The sequence below is a fragment of the Salmo trutta genome, chromosome 13 (genome assembly GCF_901001165.1).
Source record: "Salmo trutta chromosome 13, fSalTru1.1, whole genome shotgun sequence".
Lineage (NCBI taxonomy): Eukaryota > Metazoa > Chordata > Actinopteri > Salmoniformes > Salmonidae > Salmo > Salmo trutta.
This window is the reverse complement of record NC_042969.1, coordinates 89,910,112-89,936,360: the sequence shown is the minus strand read 5'-3', so window position 1 is coordinate 89,936,360 and position 26,249 is coordinate 89,910,112. Positions and strand designations below refer to the sequence as shown.

The window sequence follows — 26,249 nt, the reverse complement described above, 5'->3', positions numbered from 1 at the left end:
GTTGAATAAAAACATGTTTACAGCCAAGTTAATGAGTTGTCCATAATTCATGAGTGAATGCTTGGAGATTTTACAGATCATAAAACACAAACTTTCTTTTTTTTAATTGATTGACATTCATGACAGTGTTATTTGTAATTATTAAGCGTTTAACAATTACATTAGAACATTGAACTTAAACCCTGAATGATTCCTGGATCTTGGAGATGTAGGATGCACAGGAAGTGGAACTATGCTGACGTAACAGTTCTCACAGGCACACAAATCCACAATAGTGTACGTCCCAGCACATCACATCCAGCAAGACCTCTGTGATACCTTGTCTAATTCACTGTGTGTGTGTGTGTGTGTGTGTGGGGGGGGGGGGGGGGGGGGGGGGGGGTGTGAGGCAGATCTCAGGAGAGACTGTGTGGCACCTTGTCTCATCAGCTCCGGAATGTGGATCCAGAGCCAGCGTTGTGCAATGCATGGTGGGAGAAAGTGTCTTGTGAAGATTCATTATTTCCTCTTATACTGCCTGGTTAGATACGGCTGATTATAGTTCCTGTTACTGCCTGGTTAGATACGGCTGATTATAGTTCCTGTTACTGCCTGGTTAGATACGGCTGATTATAGTTCCTGTTACTGCCTGGTTAGATACGGCTGATTATAGTTTCTGTTACTGCCTGGTTAGATACGGCTGATTATAGTTCCTGTTACTGCCTGGTTAGATACGGCTGATTATAGTTCCTGTTACTGCCTGGTTAGATACGGCTGATTATAGTTCCTGTTACTGCCTGGTTAGATACGGCTGATTATAGTTTCTGTTACTGCCTGGTTAGATACGGCTGATTATAGTTCCTGTTACTGCCTGGTTAGATATGGCTGATTATAGTTCCTGTTACTGCCTGGTTAGATACGGCTGATTATAGTTCCTGTTACTGCCTGGTTAGATTAAGGCTGATTATAGTTCCTGTTACTGCCTGGTTAGATACGGCTGATTATAGTTCCTGTTCCTGTTACTGCCTGGTTAGATAAGGCTGATTATAGTTCCTGTTACTGCCTGGTTAGATACGGCTGATTATAGTTCCTGTTCCTGTTACTGCCTGGTTAGATACGGCTGATTATAGTTCCTGTTACTGCCTGGTTAGATACGGCTGATTATAGTTCCTGTTCCTGTTACTGCCTGGTTAGATACGGCTGATTATAGTTCCTGTTACTGCCTGGTTAGATACGGCTGATTATAGTTCCTGTTCCTGTTACTGCCTGGTTAGATACGGCTGATTATAGTTCCTGTTACTGCCTGGTTAGATACGGCTGATTATAGTTCCTGTTCCTGTTACTGCCTGGTTAGATATGGCTGATTATAGTTCCTGTTACTGCCTGGTTAGATACGGCTGATTATAGTTCCTGTTACTGCCAGGTTAGATACGGCTGATTATAGTTCCTGTTACTGCCTGGTTAGATACGGCTGATTATAGTTCCTGTTACTGCCTGGTTAGATACGGCTGATTATAGTTCCTGTTACTGCCTGGTTAGATACGGCTGATTATAGTTCCTGTTACTGCCTGGTTAGATATGGCTGATTATAGTTCCTGTTACTGCCTGGTTAGATAAGGCTGATTATAGTTCCTGTTACTGCCTGGTTAGATACGGCTGATTATAGTTCCTGTTCCTGTTACTGCCTGGTTAGATAAGGCTGATTATAGTTCCTGTTACTGCCTGGTTAGATACGGCTGATTATAGTTCCTGTTACTGCCTGGTTAGATAAGGCTGATTATAGTTCCTGTTACTGCCTGGTTAGATACGGCTGATTATAGTTCCTGCTACTGCCTCGTTAGATACGGCTGATTATAGTTCCTGTTACTGCCTGGTTAGATACGTCTGATTATTGCTGATAAGTCTATTTTATTTACTTTTACTGCTGCTATTTCCTTCTTAGTGTACTACTTTTGACCAATGCTCTATGGATAGTGGTGCACTATATAGGGAATAGGGTGCTATTAAGTACACCTTCTCGCCATCATTACCAGCATGTCACTACACCGTTAATAAATATGTGTATGTGAACAATAACATTTGATTTGAATAAAAATATAATTTAATTTGCGATGCAGATAAAACAGTTATGGAACGTCCCTCTGCTCTCCAGTAAGTGTCTTATAATAACTCAAGGTCTCTGCACTAGCTGGTTAATCAGTTATGAAATGGAATAGAAGTTCATGGCTGCCAGTAGGAAGGCATGTGTTTTTTTACTACTAAACATTTTAATGATGTGTTCCTTTGAAATAAAGGAATTGAAAATCCGGCCCCGAGGCTAAAGTCTGGAATAGCTGTGGCTGGATGAAGTTGGCATCTCCATCTGGGTAATATTAATGTTCACTAAAAGTTTGCATATCATTTGTGAAGTTCCGATTACAAACTCAGACCTAATTCTCTTCAGATGAGGTAATCATGGCTGTGAATTCACTACATCAAACAGAAGTACTGTAGTTGTACACTTTATAGTCCATAATACCGTTAAATCAACACTGCATCAGGGTTATATACTCTATAGTCTACCATAATACCGTTAAATCAACAGTCTCATCAGATGCCACATTGTTGATGAAGAGCTTCGTCCCAAATGGCATAACAGGGTCCAGGCCAGTTAAATATAGTACTCTACTGTTGAATAGGGTCCAGGCCACTTGAAAAATTCATTCATCTACTTAGTATTTACTGCAAGATGTAATTCCCTCCAAAAAGCAAGCGCTAATTGGAACTTTTAGGCAATTAATATGTAGTTTACAGTCATAAAAAACACATTATAATCTCCACAAGATAAACAGGGTGTTTTATGCACAGCATGTCCGCATGAAAAATAAGTGGAGAGAGAGAGACATAACACATGCAGTACCAGTCAAAAGTTTGGACACACCTACTCATTCCAGGGTTTTTCTTAATTTTTACTATTTTCTACATTGCAAAAAAATAGTGAAGACATCAACACTATGAAATAAGACAGATGGAATCATGTAGTAACCATAAAAGTGTTAAACAAATCAACATGTATTTTATATTTGAGATTCTTCAAAGTAGCCACCCTTTGCCTTGATGACAGCTTTGCAAACTCTTGGCATTGTTTTATTGTTTACTTATTACTTATTATTGTTTATTTATTGCTTCCTCCTCCGAGGAGCTTTCACTGGCTGATACATCATTGTTACATTATTTTCTAACACATAACAAGGACATGTAATATATATCAAATATATTATAATCTCTAATGTCTCTAATCTTACTTTACATGACTTTCCAAACCAATTCGATAACCTTTGCATCCCTAATCAAACCCTGTTCTCTATATACCTTTCTGGTCATTCCCCAAAGCCAACACCCCCTTTGGCCGCCTTTCCTTCCAGTTCTCTGCTGCCAATGACTTGAACGAATTGCAAAAATCGCTGAAGTTGGAGACATGTATCCCTCACTAACTTTAAACATCAGCGATCTGAGCAGCTAACCGATCGCTGCAGCTGTACACAGCCCATCTGTAAATTGCCCATCCAATCTACCTACCTCATCCCCATATTGTTTTTATTTACTTTTCTGCTATTTTGAACACCAGTATTTCTACTTGCATATCATCATCTCCACATCTATCACTCCAGTGTTCATTTGCTAAATTGTAATTACTTCGCTACTATGGCCTATTTATTGCCTTACCTCCTCATGCCATTTGCACACACTGTATAAAGACTTTTTCTATTGTGTTATTGACTGTACATTTGTTTATTCCATGTGTTGTTGTGTTGTTGTTTGTGTCGCACTGCTTTGCTTTATCTTGGCCAGGTCGCAAATGTAAATGAGAACTTGTTCTCAAATGGCCTACCTGATTAAAAAAAGGTGAAATAAAAAAATTTAATTTAAAAAACATATATATATAGTGCAATGCTTTTGAAAAATCAAACTACAGACTACCACTCTACCTTTATCCAGGTCCTGACTCTATAGTGTACAGAATGTGGGGGGGACATGTCCCCGTGCCCTGTCCGCAGTGAAATTTGTGCCCCTTGTAATCAGTTACTAGAATTGTATGGACTGCCAGCCTTTATGGTCTTAATCAGTTTCTAACCTTTCTCATGGCTCTTCAGTCTGGTCAGCTATAGTTCCTCATGGCTCTTCAGTCTGGTCAGGGATAGTTCCTCATGGCTCTGTAGTCTGGTTAGGTATAGTTCCTCATGGCTCTGTAGTCTGGTTAGGTATACTGTAGTTTCTCATGGCTCTGTAGTCTGGTTAGGTGTACTGTAGTTCCTCATGGCTCTTCAGTCTGGTCAGGGATAGTTCCTCATGGCTCTTTCGTCTGGTCAGGGATAGTTCCTCATGGCTCTGTAGTCTGGTCAGGTATACTGTAGTTTATCATGGCTCTGTAGTCTGTTCAGTAGTAGTTCCTCAAGTCTCTTTAGTTTGGTCATGTGTACAGTGCCTTGCAACAGTATTCACCCCTTTGGTGTTTTTCCTATTTTGTTGCATTACAACCTGTAATTTAAATGGATTTTTATTTGGATTTCATGTAACTGACATACACAGAATTGTCCAAATTGGTGAAGTGAAATTTAAAAAATAACTTTTTTCCAAAAATTCTAATAACTAAAAACCAGAAAAGTGGTGCGTTCATATGTATTTGTTTTGAAGCCTCTAAATAAGATCTGGTGCAACCAATTACCTTCAGAAGTCACATAATTAGTTAAATAAAGTCCACCTGTGTGCAATCTAAGTGTCACATGATCTGTCACATGATCTCAGTATATATGCACCTGTTCTGAAAGGCCCCAGAGTCTGCAACACCACTAAGCAAGGGGCACTACCAAGCAAGCGGCACCATGAAGACCAAGGAGCTCTCCAAACAGGTCAGGGACAAAGTTGTGGAGAAGTACAGATCAGGGTTGAGTTATAAAAAAAGGAGCACCATTAAATCCATTATATAAAAATGGAAAGAATATGGCACCACAACAAACCTGCCAAGAGAGGGCCGCCCACCAACACTCAGGGACCAGGCAAGGAGGGCATTAACCAGAGAGGCAACAAAGAGACCAAAGATAACCCTGAAGGAGCTGCAAAGCTCCACAGTGGAGATGGGAGTATCTGTCCATAGGACCACTTTAAGCCGTACACTTCACAGAGCTGGGCTTTACGGAAGAGTGGCCAGAGAAAAATAAGCAGACATGTTTTGTGTTTGCCAAAAGGCATGTGGGAGACTCCCCAAACATATGGAAGAAGATACTCTGGTCAGATGAGACTAAAATTTAGCTTTTTGGCCATCAAGGAAAATGCTATGTCTGGCTCAAACCCAACACCTCTCATCACCCCGAGAGCACCATCCCAGTGAAGCATAGTGGTGGCAGCATCATTCTGTGGGGATGTTTTTTATTGGCAGGGACTGGGAAACTGGTCAAAATTGAAAGAATGATGGATGGCACTATATACAGGGAAATTCTTGAGGGAAACCTGTTTCTGTCACGGCTGTCTGAAGAATGGGACCAAAGCGCAGCGTGTGTATTGTTCCACATTTTATTATAACTGTGAAACTATGCAAGACATACAAATAAACTAATGAACAAAACAACAAACCGTGACGAAGAGGTGCAACATACACTTACTCAAAATAATCTCCCACAAAACCTAGTGGGAAAAACAACAACTTAAATATGATCCCCAATTAGAGACAACGATGACCAGCTGCCTCTAATTGGAGATCATCCCCCCCAAAAAAACATAGAAATACAATAACTAGAACCCCACATAGAAATACATAAACTAGACAAAACCCCCAACATACATAAAAGAAACTAGAACCAACATAGACATAAATGAACTAGACAAAACCCTGATGTGATGGTTAACCTCATTTACTATTCCACTAAGGATTCAGCTGCTGCAACTGTGAGCTGAAGAAGTAGGTGTTTGACTGTTTAATAATGTAATAATATTGTGTCCTGATTGGAGGGTTAAGATCACAGCAGGATTGATCGGGAAGGGGAGGGAAATAACACTAACCCCAAACCAAAAAGGGCATAAACGCGCGAACAGTCCTTTCAAAATTATTACCTCAGAATTGCTCTCTAAAATGTGATTTGATTTACACAACATGCCTACCACTTTGAAGATGCAAAATATTTTTATTGTTAAACAAACAAGAAATGACAAAAAAACTGAAATCTTGAACATCATTCCAAGACATTTAAATGTTTCCCCTTAAACCACTCGACTGTTGCTTAAATATGCTTAGGGTCATTGTCCTGCTGGAAGGTGAACCTCCGTCCCAGTCTCAAATCTCTGGAAGACTGAAACAGGGTTCCCTCAAGAATTTCCATGTATTTAGCACCATCCATCATTCCTTCAATTCTGACCAGTTTCCCAGTCCCTGCCGGTGAAAATCATCCCCTCAGTGAAGCATGGTGGTGGCAGCATCATGCTGTGGGGATGATTAAAAGAATAATAATTTGAAACGTAATTTTTTTCATTTCACTTCACCAATTTGGTCTTTTTTGTGTATGTCCATGACATGAAATCCATGGAAAAATGCCAAAGGAGATGAATACTTTTGCAAGGCACTGTACCTACAGTATGTACAACCATTTTTCAACAACCATTTTCCATCTAACGTTAGCTAGTTGCTAGCTAATACATATGGTTCGGTGGAGGCTGCTGAGGTGAGGATGGCTCATAATCATATATGGGATAGAGTAAATGGAATGGAGTCAAACGTGGTTTCCATGTGGTTGATACCATTCAATTGATGCCATTCCAGCCATTATAATCAGCCGGCCTCCCCTCAGCAGCCTCCACTGATATAGTTATATGTCTGTCATATTGAGGTGTCTAGGTATAAGTTAAACCTGATCAATCAAATGGATAGGTTTAAACTAGGTGTCTTTGCTAGACATACACAGAGAGGGGGGGAGGAAGTGAGTAAGAAAGGTTTGGCGCCCCCCGCGGGTTCGTGCCGTGGGGGAGATCTTCAGTTTGGAGCCCCCTTCGGGTTTGTTTCATCGGATGGGGCCACAGTGTCTCCCGACCCCTCCTGTCTCAGCCTCCAGTATTTATCCTGCAATAGTTTATGTGTCGGGGGGCTAGGGTCAGTCTGTTATATCTGGAGTATTTCTCCTGTCTTATCCAATGTCCTGTGTGAATTTAAGTATGCTCCTTCTAATTCTCTCTCTCTCTCGCTCTCTCTTTCTCTCTTCCTCTTTCTCTCGGAGGACATGAGCCCTAGGACCATGCCTCAGGACTACCTGGCCTGATGACTCCTTGCTGTCCCGAGTCCACCTGGTCGTGCTGCTGCTCCAGTTTCAACTGTTCTGCCTATGGAACCCTGACCTGTTCACCGGACGTCCTACCTGTCCCGGACCTGCTGTTTTCGACTCTCTCTCTACCGCACCTGCTGTCTCTAACTCTGAATGATCGGCTATGAAAAGCCAACTGACATTTACTCTTGAGGTGCTGACCTCCTGCACCCTCTACAACCACTGTGATTATTATTATTTGAACCTGCTGGTCATCTATGAACATTTGAACATCTTGGCCATGTACTGTTATAATCTCCACCCGGCACAGCCAGAAGAGGACTGGCCACCCCTCATAGCCTGGTTCCTCTCTAGGTTTCTTCCTAGGTTCCAGCCTTTCTTGGGAGTTTTTCTTAGCACCGTGCTTCTACATCTGCATTGCTTGCTGTTTGGGTTTTTAGGCTGGGTTTCTGTATAGCACTTTGTGACATCGACTGATGTAAAAAGGACTTTATAAATACATTTGATTGAATGATGAAAGTGACAGAGGGAGCGAGATGAGGGAAGAGAGTGGAAGACAGACAGAGGGAGAGATGGAGAGAGAGAAACAGACAGAAAGACAGCAGTGCAAATATACTTAGACTTGAATATTTAAACAACTCTTCTTTTTCAACTTGTTAGGCAATCATATCTACCTATGTTTGAAGGATAGCCAGCCACACAGGAGGGTGATTTTTACTAAAGAGAAGGAGGCTGTGCTGACCGAGATGCATGCTGGCCATTTCGGAGTGAAGCACATGATTGCCAATATCAGCCTACGCTTCTTCTGATGGGGAATTGTCAAGGAGGTGGACAGCTGGGCAAGTGAAATAACCTTTTGTTTATCAATTACATTCTATTATATGTGAAATGATTATGATTTCAATGAATGTCATATCAGAGAGCACACAATGTTTCATTTTGTCACTTTGTGCTTAAATGTCATTACCCTGTCTAACCTGCCAGAAGTTTGAGAGGGTGAAGACCGTGAGGCCGGAGTCGAAGTCCATCAAAGTTGTTTCACCAGGGCATATGATCGGTAAGTGTCCCAATTCAAATTTTGCATTGATAAGTTGTTCTGTAATGGTTTCTTTATTTGACCACAGCAGAGTTCAACATTATAGAATGTGTGTTTGTGTCAGTATCCTTACAAATACGAAAATCTCCAGACTGTGTGACACAGATACGGGTAAGAATAAAGTAATCTTCTCTCTAACACTTTAAATGTTAGGGGTGTATGTACTTTCAGATGACTGAAACCCCACGTGATGGATGTGGTGGAAGTTGTCGAACCAAATCAGAACACTGCGAGGACCACCTATGTGGAGGTTTTTGACCAGGTAAAAATTATTGCCCGCTGTTAATTTATTTTATGACACTGCACTAATCCATCAAATTTTCTCACAGTAAAGTGTAACCTGTGTGTTTGCTTGTTTACATCTCTGTCTCCCACCCTGTTCCCTTTTACTCCGCTCCTCCTCTCCAGGACCTAGTGGTTCTGCCCAACACCCAGACCCACCTGATGTCCTCCATTACCTGCTCTCCAGGACCTAGTGGTTCTACCCAACACCCAGACCCACCTGATGTCCTCCATTACCTGCTCTCCAGGACCTAGTGGTTCTGCCCAACACCCAGACCCACCTGATGTCCTCCATTACCTGTTCTCCAGGACCTAGGGGTTCTACCCAACACCCAGACCCACCTGATGTCCTCCATTACCTGTTCTCCAGGACCCAGTGGTTCTGCCCATCACCCAGACCCACCTGATGTCCTCCATTACCTGTTCTCCAGGACCTAGTGGTTCTGCCCATCACCCAGACCCACCTGATGTCCTCCATTACCTGTTCTCCAGGACCTAGGAGTTCTGCCCATCACCCAGACCCACCTGATGTCCTCCATTACCTGTTCTCCAGGACCTAGGGGTTCTGCCCATCACCCAGACCCACCTGATGTCCTCCATGACCTGTTCTCCAGGACCTATGGGGTTCTACCCAACACCCAGACGGAGTCAGGCGGAGTCAGGAGCAGGACACAAAGATGAGTAAATACCGTAACTTTACTCAAAAAACAATATTCCATGAATGAGACAAATAATCCAGGTCACACAACGAGACAACTTGACATTAACAAACACGCACAAAACCAAGGGGGAAACCAGAGGGTTAAATAGGGAACAATGATTATGGAATGGAAACCAGGTGTGTACAATGAAGACAAAACAAATTGAAAATGAAACGTGGATCGGTGGTGACTAGAAAGCCGGTGACGTCGACCGCTGAATGTCACCCGAACCAGGAGAGGGACCAACTTCGGCGGAAGTCGTGACAGCAGCAGTGGCTGGACTTTGCAGTATCCCTCTTCAAGTCCCCCTTCTGAGACTGGCTGCCTGTTGAGAACAAGTGACAGGCAGAATTCCACACACCAGAATTCAATATTTTAGTCTATGATTGCCATGTGAGTGTAAAAAAAAATCTGTGAAAATAAATTAAGGACATATCTGTACCAAAAAGTATCAATGTTTATGTATTAACCTCTACTCAACAGCCAGTGGAATCCCGTGGCGCGATATTCAAATACCTTAGAAATGCTATTACTTAAATTTCTCAAACATATGACTATTTTACACCATTTTAAAGACAAGACTCTCGTTAATCTAACCACACTGTCCAATTTCAAAAAGGCTTTACAACGAAAGGAAAACATTAGATTATGTCAGCAGAGTACCCAGCCAGAAATAATCAGACACCCATTTTTCAAGCTAGCATATAATGTCACAAAAACCAAAACCACAGCTAAATGCAGCACTAACCTTTGATGATCTTCATCAGATGACACTCCTAGGACATTATGTTATACAATACATGCATGTTTTGTTCAATTCATATTTATATCAAAAAACAGCTTTTTACATTAGCATGTGACTAGCATGTGACTAGCATTCCCACCGAACACTTCCGGTGAATTTACTAAATTACTCACGATAAACGTTCACAAAAAACATAACAATTATTTTAAGAATTATAGATACAGAACTCCTTTATGCAATCGCTATGTCCGATTTTAAAATAGCTTTTCGGTGAAAGCACATTTTGCAATATTCTGAGTGGATAGCCCGGCCATTACAGGCTAGCTATTTTGACACCCACCAAGTTTGGCCGTCACCAAACTCAGATTTACTATAAGAAAAATTGGATTACCTTTGCTGTTCTTCGTCAGAATGCACTCCCAGGACTTCTACTTCAATAACAAATGTTGGTTTGGTTCCAAATAATTCATAGTTATATCCAAATAGCGCCGTTTTGTTTGTGCGTTCAAGACACTATCTGAAGGGTAAAGAAGGGTGACGCGCCTGGCGCGTTTCGTGACAAAAAATTTCAAAATATTCCATTACCGTACTTTGAAGCATGTCAAACGCTGTTTAAAATCAATTTTTATGCGATTTTTCTCGTAAAAAAGCGATAATATTCCGACCGGGAAACCCTGTTTTTGTTCAAAGACTGAAAATGTAAACATGGTAGAGGCTCGTGCACGAGCGCCCCAGTCTCATTGTCCTCAGATCAACCACTATCCAAATGCGCTACTGTTTTTCAGCCATGGCCTGCAAAGTCATCATTCCCCGTTCTGGCGCCTTCTGAGAGCCTATGGGAGCGTTAGAAAATGTCACGTTATGCCAGAGATCCCCTGTTTTGGTTAGAGTTGATCAAGAAGGCCAAGAAATAGTCAGAGAGAGCACTTCCTGTTTGGAATCTTCTCAGGTTTTGGCCTGCCAAATTAGTTCTGTTATAGTCACAGACACCATTCAAACAGTTTTAGAAACTTTAGGGTGTTTTCTATCCAAATCAAATAATTATATGCATATTCTAGTTACTGGGCAGGAGTAGTAACCAGATTAAATCGGGTACGTTTTTTATCCGGCCGTGCAAATACTGCCCCCTATCCCCAACAGGTTAAAATCTTAAATATTTCCAGGTTGGTTTTCACAGCTGTTTCACAAGGTGTTCATTATTGTAAGTAATAAGGTATCTTTTGATGGTATTTATTTTTTCCACATTATTCATTGTTGTATCCTAGGACCTACAATAGATACATACACTACCGGTCAATACTTTTAGAACACATACTCATTCCAGGGTTTTTCTTTATTTTCTACATAGAATATTATTGAAGACATCAAAACTATGAAATAACACATATGGAATCATGCAGTAACCAAAAAACTGTTAAACACATTCCAAAATATGTTTTAAATATATTTACTTCAAATAGCCACCCTTTGCCTTGATGACAGCTTTGCACACTCTTGGCATTCTCTCAACCAGCTTCACCTGGAATGCTTTTCCAACAATCTTGAAGGAGTTCCCACATATGCTGAGCACTTGTTGGCTGCTTTTCCTTCACTCTGCGGTCCGACTCATCCCAAACCATCTCAATTACGTTGAGGTTGGGGGATTGTGGAGGCCAGGTCATCTGACGCAGCACTCCATCACTCTACTTCTTGGTAAAATAGCCATTAAACAAGCTGGAGGTGTGTTGGGTCATTGTTCTGTTGAAAAACAAATGATAGTCCCATGAAGCCCAAACCTGATGGGATGGCGTATTGCTGCAGAATCCTGTGGTAGCCATGCTGGTTAAGTGTAACTTGAATTCAAAATAAATCACAGACAGTGTCAACAGCAAAGCACCACCACACCATGACACCTCCTCCTCCATGCTTCACGGTGGTAAATACACATGCAGAGATAATCTGTTCACCCACACCATGTCTCACAAAGACACAGCAGATGGAATCAAAAATGTGGACTCCAGACCAAAAGACACGTTTCCACTGGTCTAATGTCCATTGTTCGTGTTCATTGGCCCAAGCAAGTCTCTTCTTCTTATTGGTGTCCTTTAGTAGTGGTTTCTTTGCAGCAATTTGACCATGAAGGTCTGATTCACACAGTCTTCTCTGAACAGTTAATGTTGAGATGTGTCTGGTACTTGAACTCTGTGAAGCATTTATTTGGGCTGCAATTTCTGGGGCTGGTAACTGTAATGAACTTATCCTCTGCAGCAGAGGTAACTCTGGGTCTTTCCTGTGGCGGTCCTCCGTTCCATCATAGCACTTGATGGTTTTTGTGACTTCACTTGAAGAAACTTTCAACGTTTTTGAAATGTTCCGTATTGACTGACCTTCATGTCTTAAAGTAATGATGGACTGTCGTTTCTCTTTGCTTATTTGAGCTGTTCTTGTCATAACATGGACTTGGTATTTTACCAAATAGGGCTATCTTCTCTATGCCACTACTACCTTGTCACAACACAACTGATTGGCTCAAATGCATTAAGGAAAGTAACTCCACAAATTAACTTTTAACAAGGCAATTGAAATTGAAATGCATTCCAGGTGACTACCTCATGAAGCTTGTTTAGAGAATGCCAAGAGTGTGCAAAGCTGTCATCAAAGCAAAATGTGTCTATTTGAAGAATCTCAAATATAAAATATATTTAGATTTGTTCAACACTTTTTTGGTTACTACTATGATTCCCTATGTGATATTTCATAGTTTTGATGTCTTCGCTATTATTCTACAATGTAGAAAATAGTACAAATAAAGAAAATCCCTTGAATGAGTAGGTGTTCTACAACTTTTGACCGGTACTGTATATGAGCTTGCGAGAATGAATAATAGAGGACCACTGAAATGATATTATTTCAGTGTAGATAAGGGACGGCCAGGTTAAAATGAAAACATGACAGACATACTAGCCAGTGTATGAATCAAATGGATTTGCATATGAATGGAGTGGAAATTAGCTGACTTCCTGATCTGTAAGGTAAGTAACTTTAATGTGTCAAGCAGATTACATGTTTTCTTTGCCATTTCCAAAACGTAGCAATGTTTAAGACATGGATTTCATGTTGTAATTGTTACGAACCGGCTCAGAGTTCGCAACAAAAGGGAGACAACGTGGAGACAAGGAGTAACAAAAATATATATTTATTAAATAAAGTAACTAAGTAATTAACAATGGCATGTGTAATCAGTAATCAGTAGTGTAAGTGAGTGTTTTGCATACCTGAATGTAATAATGCAGGGTGTTGAAAGGTGCCAAAGCAAATAACCAAAAAGCCACAAAACTACACAACCAAAATCAACAAGGTGTCTGCGTGGAGAGAGTCTCCCCAATGACTGTGGAAGAGTTGTCTTTATCCTGGGACACACCCGAGCCCAGGTGTTTCCCATCTAGCTGACGACCCTTCCAACTCCGCCCACTGGCATCTTAATAAGGAACAAGAGCAAAGAGAGAAAATACAGCAGACAGAGTGGGAGGGTCGTCACATAATGTTAACAAGGTACCCACAAGTAGTTCAAATTAATGTTTTCATTTTATTAGCTAAACAAAACTTGTTTAAACAGTGAAATTGTCACGGAAATCAGCCTTGATTGCATAGCGATGATGAAAATAACGTAATTTAGGCTGTAATGATCTCCAAAATTTGAATCATTATGTCATCGCGCCGTTAATATATCAACGGGAGCTAATAGTTTATCGAATCCCATTGTGAAGTAGAGAGGGACACTATTTGACCGGGGAACATTATTTAGCATGTCAGGTGTGTGCGTACTGGTAGCGAAGTCAGGTGCAGGAGAGCAGAGATTTGTGAACAGGCGCGCACTTTATTGAGGCAAAAGTGCAAAACGTGCAAAACAGTCACAAGACTTATGTTTAACAATAAACATCTTCGTGAAAATACCACAGGAAAAAAAATGAAAAACAGTCTGGCGCGTCAACAAGTAATACAAACAATCTTTCACAAAGACATGATGGGGGAACAGAGGAATAAATACATGTAGTGTGATTGGGGAATGAAAACCAGGTGAGCAGGGAACAAGACAAAACAAATGGATAAATGAAAAATGGAGCGGCGGTGGCTAGAAAGCCGATGACGTCGACCCCCGAACGCCGCCCGAACAAGGAGAGGGACCGACTTCGGCGGAAGTCGTGACATAGCATGACAGGAAGTGAGATTTGGTCTGGGCCCTCCCAAATCACGGGCAAAACATTTTAATGCCCCTCCTGTTCGCAGTGGATAATTGTTTTTTTGCAGTGTTAAAGTAAACATCCTACAATTCTGCACAATTTGCCATTGTGTGTAGAGAAAATGTTGTAGTTTTAAAGCAAATTTTCTGCAATTATTCACATTTTGCCATGGGGCGGAGTAAGTGTTGTAGTTTTAAAGGTAATTTCCTGCAATTGTACACATTTTGCCATGGAAAATGTATTTTATTCCAGTTTATGAAAATCAACATCACAACTGTATGTGTCACGGCTAGAACGAGTGGGGGCTATATTACTTCCTTCACCGTAGAGATTTGCAGCCTGAGTGTTTGTGGTAGATACAGTGTATCTACTGTATATATTATGGGGGACAGTACACATCTGTAATTGGTTCAAAATAATACAATTCTTAAATATAACTATTCTACTGCTGCTGCATTGCCTAAGACACTTTAACTATTTTAAAGCTAATTTCCTGCAATTCTACACATTTTGCCGTGACTTATGACCATATGATCATGTTCATATGATATCTGTGTTAGAGTGACCAACAAAATCAATTGGGGCTCCCTGGAAGTCAGGGCCCCTGAGTCAGGGCTGGATTAACACATTTTTCCATAAGGCAGAAAGAAAAATGTACTATTTTATTGCTCATCTCATGCTACTCTTCACATTTTGCCAGGAGGATGAGAGCAAATTTTGTAGTTTTAAAGCTAATTTTATGCTATTCTACACATTTTGACATTTCTTGTTAAGTGTTCATATGCTATCTTGGGGGACCCAACCAAATATTAATCTATATATTTTTGGGGGGGTTGGGGGGCCTTTCACGTCCGTGCTGTAAACGAGCCCTGCCCTGAGCACATGCCCAGTTTGGTTAATGTGGTGATTAGGCTATAAGGGTTAGATAGCTGGCTAGGTTGACCTTACCTGGCAAAGTTAGTTGACACGGCCTAATTGAGTGACTGGCATGACAAGTGGAAAACTCCCGATGGAAGATCCTCAATCATCCGAGGAGGTGTTGTCCACAAGAGGGAAGTATTTCACCTTGGCTCCTCACCTAATCATTCAGCAGTATCAAGGGTTAAGTCTATTTTGGTACAGAGAAGGTGAGACCTTGCATGTTTCACAGCACACAAAACAAACAATATTACACCACAGGAATGTACTGAATATAGGCTACTATTAATTGTGCCATTTGTTCCTGTGTTGAAGAAACCCTACAAACTGTGACTGGGATAACTTGTCTTTGTTACAGATCTGGTCTCAGAGTCCATGATCAAATTATCTGATCTGCTCTTAAGAACCAGTCTTGTTATTCTACAATTAAAAAGTACCTTTAATTCATGAATTCTGTGTTATGTAGAGAGGTCATCTGGTTTGTTGATCATTAACGGAAAGAGAACAGACAGGCATGTTTTAGGCCTAGTCAGATAACTACAGTCATTCTGTTTTTTTTGCCAGCCAAACCTTTGTTTGTTGCCTAAGTTAACTTTATTAATCATGCCATTTGACAATTAAATGTTAACGCTACAGTAGGAAGTACAAATGCTTGAGTAATTAGATAATTGTTTCTATATTGATAACTATTTAGAATGTACCTGTATGTCATGGAATAGGTAAATAGTTTGTTCCACTCTGCCCTACTCTGGTAAAGCTCAGGTAGGGGTTGTGTCAAACCCAAAGGCATTGGGGGGCTACAAATATCTGCAAAATAAACACACTGTGTTTTTTTATTTTTATTATTCATACATTTTCAGAATCAAACAGAATGATCCTGTCGCGTTGGGTAATGGCAAATGGGGGGGGGGGGGGGGGTAATCATGATTGGTCTGAAATGGTTTGGTCTAGGCTGTGCATTCAGCAGGACACACCATTTTGGAATGTTTAGATATTAATATGTAACGTAGAACAAACATGCCTCTCTGACATAAAGACCAATAAATCATGTTGGCATTTCTATCTGGAATTAAGATACAGAGATATAGAAACAGGAAATAAGATACAGAGATATAGAAATAGGAAATAAGACGCAGAAATGTAGAAATAGGAAATAAGACACTGAGATATAAATATAGGATATAAGATACTGAGATATAGAAATAGGATATAAGATACTGCGATATAGAAATAGCAAATAAGATACTGAGGTATAGAAACAGGAAATAAGATACTGAGATATAGAAATAGGAAATGAGATACTGAGATATAGAAATAGGAAATAAGATACCGAGATATAGGAAATAAGATACCGAGATATAGAAATGAGAAATAAGACACTGCGATATAGAAATAGGAAATAAGATATTGAGACATACAAATAGGAAATAAGATACTAAGGTATGAAAATAGGAAATAAGACACAGAGATATACAAATAGGAAATAAGACACTGAGATATAAAAATAGGAAAGAAGATGCTGAGATATAGAATAGGAAATTAGATACTGAGATATAGACATAGGAAATGAGATACTGAGATATAGAAATATGAAATGAGATACCTATATATAGAAATAGGAAATAAGAATCCGAGATATAGAAATAGGAAATAAGATACCAATATATTGTAATAGGAAATAAGACACCGACATAAAGAAGAGGGAAATAAGACACTGCGATATAGAAATAGGAAATAAGATGCCGAGACATACAAATAGGAAATAAGATACCAATATATAGAAATAGGAAATAAGACACCGGTATATAGAAATAGGAAATAAGACACCGATATATAGAAATAGGAAATAAGATGCTGAGATATACAAATAGGAAATAAGATACCAATATATAGAAATAGGAAATAAGATACCGATATATAGAAATAGGAAATAAGACACCGATATATAGAAATAGGAAATTAGACACCGAGATTTAAAAATAGGAAATTAGATACTGAGATATAGAAATAGAAAATAAGATACTGAGATATAGAAATAGGAAATAAGATACCGAGATATAGAAATAGGAAATAAGATACTGAGATACAGAAATGTGAAAATATGCTAAGCATAGAAATAGGAAATAAGATTCAGAGAAATATAAATAGGAAATAAGACACTGAGATATATAAATAGGAAATATGACACATAGATACAGAAATAGGAAATTAGACACCGAGATTTAAAAATAGGAAATTAGATACTGAGATATAGAAATAGAAAATAAGATACTGAGATATAGAAATAGGAAATAAGATACCGAGATATAGAAATAGGAAATAAGATACTGAGATACAGAAATGTGAAAATATGCTAAGCATAGAAATAGGAAATAAGATTCAGAGAAATATAAATAGGAAATAAGACACTGAGATATATAAATAGGAAATATGACACATAGATACAGAAATAGGAAATAAGACACCCCGATACAGAAATGGGAAATAGGAAAAAGAGATATAGAAATAGGATATAAGATACCGAGATATAGAAATAGGAAAAAGATACCGAGATACAGAAATGGGAAAAAGATGCTAAGTATAGAAATAGCAAATAAGACACAGAGATACAGAAATGGGAAATAGGAAAAAGAGATATAGAAATAGGATATAATATACTGAGATATAGAAATAGGAAATAAGATATCGAGATACAGAAATGGGAAAAAGATGCTAAGCATAGAAATAGGAAATAAGACATTGAGATATAGAAATAGGAAATAAGACATTGCGATATATAAATAGGAAATAAGACACAGAGATATAGAAATAGTAAATAAGATACCGAGATATAGGAAATAAGAAACCGAGATATAGAAATAGGAAATAAGATACCGAGATATAGAAAGGACAAATACTTTACTGAGATATAGAAATAGGAAATAAGATACCGAAATATAGAAATAGGAAATAAGATACTAAGATATAGAAATAGGAAATAAGACAACAAAATGTAGAAATAGGAAATAAGACACCGAGATATAGAAATAGGATACTGAGATACAGAAATAGAAAATAAGATACTGCGACATAGAAATAGGAAATAAGATACTGAGATATAGAAACAGGAAAGAAGACACAGAGATATAGAAATAGGAAATAAAATACTGAGAATTAGAAAGAGGACCTAAGACACTGATAAATAAATAGAAAATAAAGATACTGAGATATAGAAATAGGCTTACATATATTTGCTAATAGGTTATCATTTTTAGTTTTGTGCTAAAGTAGTCTGCTTCTGGCTGTTGCTGCCTGATGCGTTTTCATGACAGTCCTAGCCCCTCCTCGTCTAACGTCATCGATTTGGATCTGTGCTCAGAGCTTGTCAGATACATTGTGCCATTTCAGGTTGTGGAGTCTTTGTGGGAAAATCCGCATACCGGGATTGCAGGCTGTTTTATGAAAAGAGCTTTGGTTATTTAATGACAAGTATTGATCGAATGAACTACCGGATATAAGTCTGCTCTTTCTACTGAGTCAAGAAAAGAAAAAAAACTATATCTCCTGATTCCATTGCCGGGAGAAAGAGGGAACTTCGGCTATTGTTTCGTTCAAAACAAGTAAAGAAGATCGTTGCAGAACTGCCCTCTATTGGATATCATCTGCAGCCGAGGACGCGCATCATTCAGAATAACTATCCGTTGTATTTTCTAGAACTTGTCATTGAGACGTCGAGCACCTCCCGCCCCCTCTCCTCTATTCCAAAATACTAGAGGGGGTTAGGCAGCGGAGAGCTGCAGCACTGGATGAAACACGGGATTCAAGGTAGACTGAGGATAGCCTGCTGCCTGATTCCACCACTATATAAACCTCTATTTGGACGCTTTATATTCCCCCCGTTCAGTCACCTAACTCCGGTAAAGAACGCATCATCTCGGTTGTTCGGTTGTGCGTAAATTGCGCCGTGGATATCTTTCCAGCTCGCGGGAGATCCGCTCATCGATCTACGGTCCGTTCCACCGTTTCCAGTTGCGTAGTTCAGAGCTACTGAACGTAGGGATAACCAGTCAGTTAAGTATTGGCGCTTTCCACGTCGGCTCGCATTAATTCATTAGTTTGAAAGTAGTTTTCACATCGACTTCGGGTCTCAAGGTAACGGCGTATTCCTAACCAACGGACGGACTGGAAGTTGCATGCCTGGTGTAAATCATCTGGACTGAACATATTCCATCCACTCAGGGGAAGCTATCACAGAGGTCCGGAGAGTTGGAAGTGCCATGACGATGTTGGCGAGTGTTTGGATAGTCCTCCTGGCTGTCAATATACAAGGTAAGCACTGGAAATACAAGGAACATTCTTGATTTTAATGGCATAATGTTTTCTCTATGGATAGTTGATTTCTCTTTTTAATCAATATTTAGCATAACGGGGTTTAAATCAGCATATCAACAAATACATATTATTGTTAGTAGCCTAGAAAAAAAATCCCTTGACATATTTACAATGCAAAGAATAGGTTATTTTCCTAATGAATTTGGAATGGATTTGTCTGTTGAATAATTCCGTGTCGGTAGACGACATGAAGTGAAGTGACGGTGGTAACAGGCAGATGGCGATAGCGCTGTTAAAGGCTCCGGGCCGACATAAACATGTCCATACAACATCATGACGACACGCAGTTCTTATTATCTCAGGTGAGCACACAGTACGGAACCTCCTAGTACGGAACCTCCCAGGTAGTTAGACAGCCTACCAAACACGAAGGGAGGTTTCGTTGTGTGTTGCGTTCAATAACCGTTGGGTTATCAACATGAACCTACTGCTACTTAGACAACAGAACGGAATAGCATATTACTTAGACACCATCTGAATGGAATAGCAGCATATTCTACTTAGACACCATCTGAATGGAATAGCAGCATATTCTACTTAGACACCATCTGAATGGAATAGCAGCATACTCTACTTAGACACCATCTGAACGGAATATCTATAGCAGATCCTACTTAGACACCATCTGAACAGAATAGCATATTACTTAGACACCATCTGAATGGAATAGCAGCATATCCTACTTAGACACCATCTGAACGGAATATCTATAGCAGATCCTACTTAGACACCATCTGAATGGAATAGCAGCATATCCTACTTAGACACCATCTGAATGGAATAGCAGCCTATCCTACTTAGACACCATCTGAACGGAATATCTATAGCAGATCCTACTTAGACACCATCTGAATGGAATAGCAGCATATCTTACTTAGACACCATCTGAACGGAATATCTATAGCAGTTCCTACTTAGACACCATCTGAACGGAATAGCAGCATAACCTACTTAGACACCATCTGAATGGAATAGCAGCAGCAGATCCTACTTAGACACCATCTGAATGGAATAGCAGCATATCCTACTTAGACACCATCTGAATGGAATAGCAGTATATCCTACTTAGACACCATCTGAATGGAATAGCAGCATATGCTACTTAGACACCATCTGAATGGAATAGCTATAGCATATCCTACTTAGAAACCATCTGAACGGAATAGCTATAGCAGATCCTACTTAGACACCATCTGAATGGAATAGCAGCAGATCCTACTTAGACACCATCTGAACGGAATAGCTATAGCAGATCCTACTTAGACACCATATGAACGGAGCAGATCCTACTTAGACACCATATGAACGCCATATCTATAGCAGATCCTACTTGTCTTGATGTTTCCACATCTGGTCTGAAGGATCCGATAATGAATGATTACACAGTAATTATACATAGTGAAGACATTATCATTCTCAACTCATTTTGAAGTATTCTTTCATTATAATGCACTGGTGACTGATTGATCATTGAAAGTTGTCTAACCAGTTAAGTGCCTGTTTATTTCTTTGGACTGTGGGAACTTTGATTGTGAAAAAAAAGGTCCATTCGATGGGTAAACCATCGTGTCCTATAGACTTGTATCTCTTGTGTGGATATAGAGGTCATAAAGCAGGGATTATACCACTACGCAGTATTTTCCTATAAAGCTGCAGTGTGTTTGCCAAAGCAGAGTTTGCTGTGTCCGTAAACCCTAGATTAAAGCAAGCAATTTGATGAATTATATGGATATTAAGCCGCCAACATGCCCCACCCCCAAGCCTACAACCTGTTTTCAGCATCATGCCTTAGAACCTGTTCTTCCTGTCTCAAATGGCCCCTATTCCCTATCTACTGTAGTGCATAGTCCACTACTTTTGACCAGAGCCCTATGGGCCATCGTCAAAACCAAATGCCCCCCTATTCCAGGGCCCTAGTCAAACGTAGTGCACTATATAGGGAATAGGGTGCAATTTGGGATGCAAACCATGGCTGATAGCTCCTCTGTCATAGGCACACTACCTGTCATAGTCACACTACCTGTCATAGTCACACTACCTGTCATAGTCACACTACCTGTCATAGTCACACTACTGACCAGTGGAAACCACTTACTGAAAACAATGCTAATCCGTTATGACCATCGCCTCATGCTCTTGGGAAATGATGTATTTACAGGTGAGGATTTAGCCTGTTGAAAAAAAGGGATTTCTGGATGGGATATGGATGGATGGGTGGGATATGGATGGATGGGATATGGATGGATGGATGGATGGGATATGGATGGATGGATGGGATATGGATGGATGGGATATGGATGGGATATGGATGGATGGATGGGATATGGATGGATGGGTGGGATATGGATGGATGGAATATGAATGGATGGATGGGATATGGATGGATGGATGGGTGGAATATGGATGGGTTGATGGACGGATGGGTGGGATATGGATGGGTGGATGGGTGGGTGGGATATAGATGGGTGGGATATGGATGGATGGAATATGAATGGATGGATGGGATATGGATGGATGGGTGGAATATGGATGGGTGGGATATGGACGGATGGATGGGTGGGATATGGATGGATGGGATATGGATGGATGGGTGGGATATGGATGGATGGGTGGGTGGGATATGGATGGATGGATGGGATATGGATGGATGGATGGATGGGTGGGATTTGGATGGATGGATGGGTGGGATATGGATGGATGGATGGGTGGGATATGGATGGATGGATGGGTGGGATATGGATGGATGGATGGGTGGGATATGGATGGGTGGGATATGGATGGATGGGATATGGATGGATGGATGTATTGATGTGATATGGATGGATGGATGGATGGTGGGATATGGATGGATGTATGGATGGGATATGGATAGATGGATGGATGATGGATGGGTGGGATATGGATGGATGGGATATGAATGGATGGATGGGATATGGATGGATGTATGGATGGGATATGGATGGATGGATGGTGGGATATGGATGGATGGGATATGGATGATGAATGAGTGGGATATGGATGGATGGATGGGATATGGATGGATGGGTGGGATATGGATGGATGGAATATGAATGGATGGATGGGATATGGATGGATGGATGGGTGGAATATGGATGGGTGGATGGACGGATGGGTGGGATATGGATGGGTGGATGGGTGGGTGGGATATAGATGGGTGGGATATGGATGGATGGATGGGATATGGATGGATGGATGGGTGGAATATGGATGGGTGGGATATGGACGGATGGATGGGTGGGATATGGATGGATGGGTGGGATATGGATGGATGGGTGGGTGGGATATGGATGGATGGGTGGGATATGGGTGGATGGATGGGATATGGATGGATGGGTGGGATATGGGTGGATGGATGGGATATGGATGGATGGATGGGTGGGATATGCATGGATGGATGGGTGGGATATGTATGGATGGGTGGGATATGGATGGATGGGTGGGTGGGATATGGATGGATGGATGGGTGGGATATGGATGGATGGATGGGTGGGATATGGATGGATGGGATATGGATGGATGGATGGGATATGGATGGATGGATGGATGAATGGGTGGGATATGGATGGATGGATGGGTGGGATATGGATGGGTGGGATATGGATGGATGGATGGGATATGGATGGATGGATGTATTGATGGGATATGGATGGATGGATGGATGGTGGGATATGGATGGATGTATGGATGGGATATGGATAGATGGATGGATGATGGATGGGTGGGATATGGATGGATGGGATATGAATGGATGGATGGTGGGATATGGATGGATGGGATATGGATGATGAATGAGTGGGATATGGATGGATGGATGGGATATGGATGGATGGGTGGGATATGGGTGGATGGATGGGATATGGATGGATGGATGGGTGGGATATGCATGGATGGATGGGTGGGATATGTATGGATGGGTGGGATATGGATGGATGGGTGGGTGGGATATGGATGGATGGATGGGTGGGATATGGATGGATGGATGGGTGGGATATGGATGGATGGGATATGGATGGATGGATGGGATATGGATGGATGGATGGATGAATGGGTGGGATATGGATGGATGGATGGGTGGGATATGGATGGGTGGGATATGGATGGATGGATGGGATATGGATGGATGGATGTATTGATGGGATATGGATGGATGGATGGATGGTGGGATATGGATGGATGTATGGATGGGATATGGATAGATGGATGGATGATGGATGGGTGGGATATGGATGGATGGGATATGAATGGATGGATGGTGGGATATGGATGGATGGGATATGGATGATGAATGAGTGGGATATGGATGGATGGATGGGATATGGATGGATGGGTGGGATATGGATGGATGAAATATGAATGGATGGATGGGATATGGATGGATGGATGGGTGGAATATGGATGGGTGGATGGACGGATGGGATATGGATGGGTGGATGGGTGGGTGGGATATAGATGGGTGGGATATGGATGGATGGATGGGATATGGATGGATGGATGGGTGGAATATGGATGGGTGGGATATGGACGGATGGATGGGTGGGATATGGATGGATGGGTGGGATATGGATGGATGGGTGGGTGGGATATGGATGGATGGGTGGGATATGGGTGGATGGATGGGATATGGATGGATGGGTGGGATATGGGTGGATGGATGGGATATGGATGGATGGATGGGTGGGATATGTATGGATGGGTGGGATATGGATGGATGGGTGGGATATGGATGGATGGGTGGGTGGGATATGGATGGATGGATGGGTGGGATATGGATGGATGGGTGGGATATGGATGGATGGGATATGGATGGATGGATGGATGGGATATGGATGGATGGATGGATGAATGGGTGGGATATGGATGGATGGATGGGTGGGATATGGATGGATGGATGGGATATGGATGGATGGATGTATTGATGGGATATGGATGGATGGATGGATGGTGGGATATGGATGGATGTATGGATGGGATATGGATAGATGGATGGATGATGGATGGGTGGGATATGGATGGATGGGATATGAATGGATGGATGGGATATGAATGGATGTATGGATGGGATATGGATGGATGGATGGTGGGATATGGATGGATGGTATATGGATGATGAATGATTGGGATATGGATGGATGGAATATGAATGGATGGATGGGATATGGATGGATGGATGGGTGGAATATGGATGGGTGGATGGACGGATGGGTGGGATATGGATGGGTGGATGGGTGGGTGGGATATAGATGGATGGGTGGGATATGGATGAATGGGATATGGATGGATGGAATATGGATGGATGAATGGGATATGGATGGATGGATGGGTGGGATATGGATGGATGGGATATGGATGAATGGATTGGGGAGGGATGGATTGGGGGATGGATGGATGGATGTGGGGGATGGATGGATTGGGGGATGGATGGTTGGATGTGGGGGATGGATGGATTGGGGGATGAATGGATGGATGGATGTGGGGGATGGATGGATGGATTGGGGGATGGATGGATGGATTGGGGGATGGATGGATGGATGTGGGGGATGGATGATGGATTGATGTGGGGGATGGATGGATTGATTTGGGGGATGGATGGATGGATGTGGGGGATGGATGGATGGATTGATGTGGGGGATGATGGATGGGTGAGGGATGGATGGATGATGGGTGGGTGGATGGAAGTCAATGTAAAGCAGCGAGCATTCAGGTGTTGTGCTGTTTGACTGTGTGTGTGTGTGACTAGTCTTTTATGAGGCTTTCACTGCTTGTTCAGAGGTACATGTTTAATGTTAAAGCTAGTATGAATAAACCTATGACATGGATTTCTGGGACCATCACACTACTGCTTTGCAAGTCAATGGCATGCAAGGAGCGTGGGTCAAGTTTAAGAACATTGCCGTAACATGTTAATAACGTGTGCATGTGTTTGTGCATGCCTGCATTTGTGTGTGTGTGGGTGTAGTGTTGTGTTGGTATGAAGCTAATCCTGTTTGTGTATGTGGCTCAGAGCCCAAGACATTGATCCATTATGCAAAGGGTTCCAGCTACAGTCAGGGGCACTGCTCTCTTCCTGCTAACTGAAACTGTAATGCCCTGTACGTTTACATTATGGATCGAAAAATTCCATTTAGCGATGGATGGTGGGTGTTGTTTTCTGTGGGGGAAAGAACAGAGCTAAAATGGTTGACTTTAGTAGAACGATGGTACAGTGTCCTCGGTGTCCTTAGTGTCCTTTAGTAGAACTATGGTACAGTGTCCTTTAGTGGAACTATGGTACAGTGTCCTTTAGTAGAACTATGGTACAGTGTCCTCGGTGTCCTTAGTGTCCTTTAGTAGAACTATGGTACAGTGTCCTCGGTGTCCTTAGTGTCCTTTAGTAGAACTATGGTACAGTGTCCTCGGTGTCCTTAGTGTCCTTTAGTAGAACTATGGTACAGTGTCCTTTAGTGGAACTATGGTACAGTGTCCTTTAGTAGAACTATGGTACAGTGTCCTTTAGTAGAACTATGGTACAGTGTCCTTTAGTAGAACTACGGTACAGTGTCCTTTAGTAGAACTATGGTACGGTGTTCTTTAGTAGAACTATGGTACAGTGTCCTTTAGTAGAACTATGGTACAGTGTCCTTAGTGTCCTTT

General features: G+C 41.2%; 1 protein-coding gene across 1 annotated transcript in view; it reads left to right on the top strand.

Annotated features, from left to right (window-relative positions):
- The first annotated feature begins 18,563 nt into the window (after positions 1–18,563).
- The window catches only part of LOC115206737 (nectin-1), a 188,298-nt gene continuing 180,612 nt past the window's right edge, over positions 18,564–26,249 (top strand). Inside the window, exon 1 of the mRNA XM_029773944.1 lies at positions 18,564–19,535. Within this exon, the coding sequence (XP_029629804.1) occupies positions 19,484–19,535 (52 nt within the window). The 5' untranslated portion in view covers positions 18,564–19,483. The remainder of the gene's footprint in view (positions 19,536–26,249) is intronic.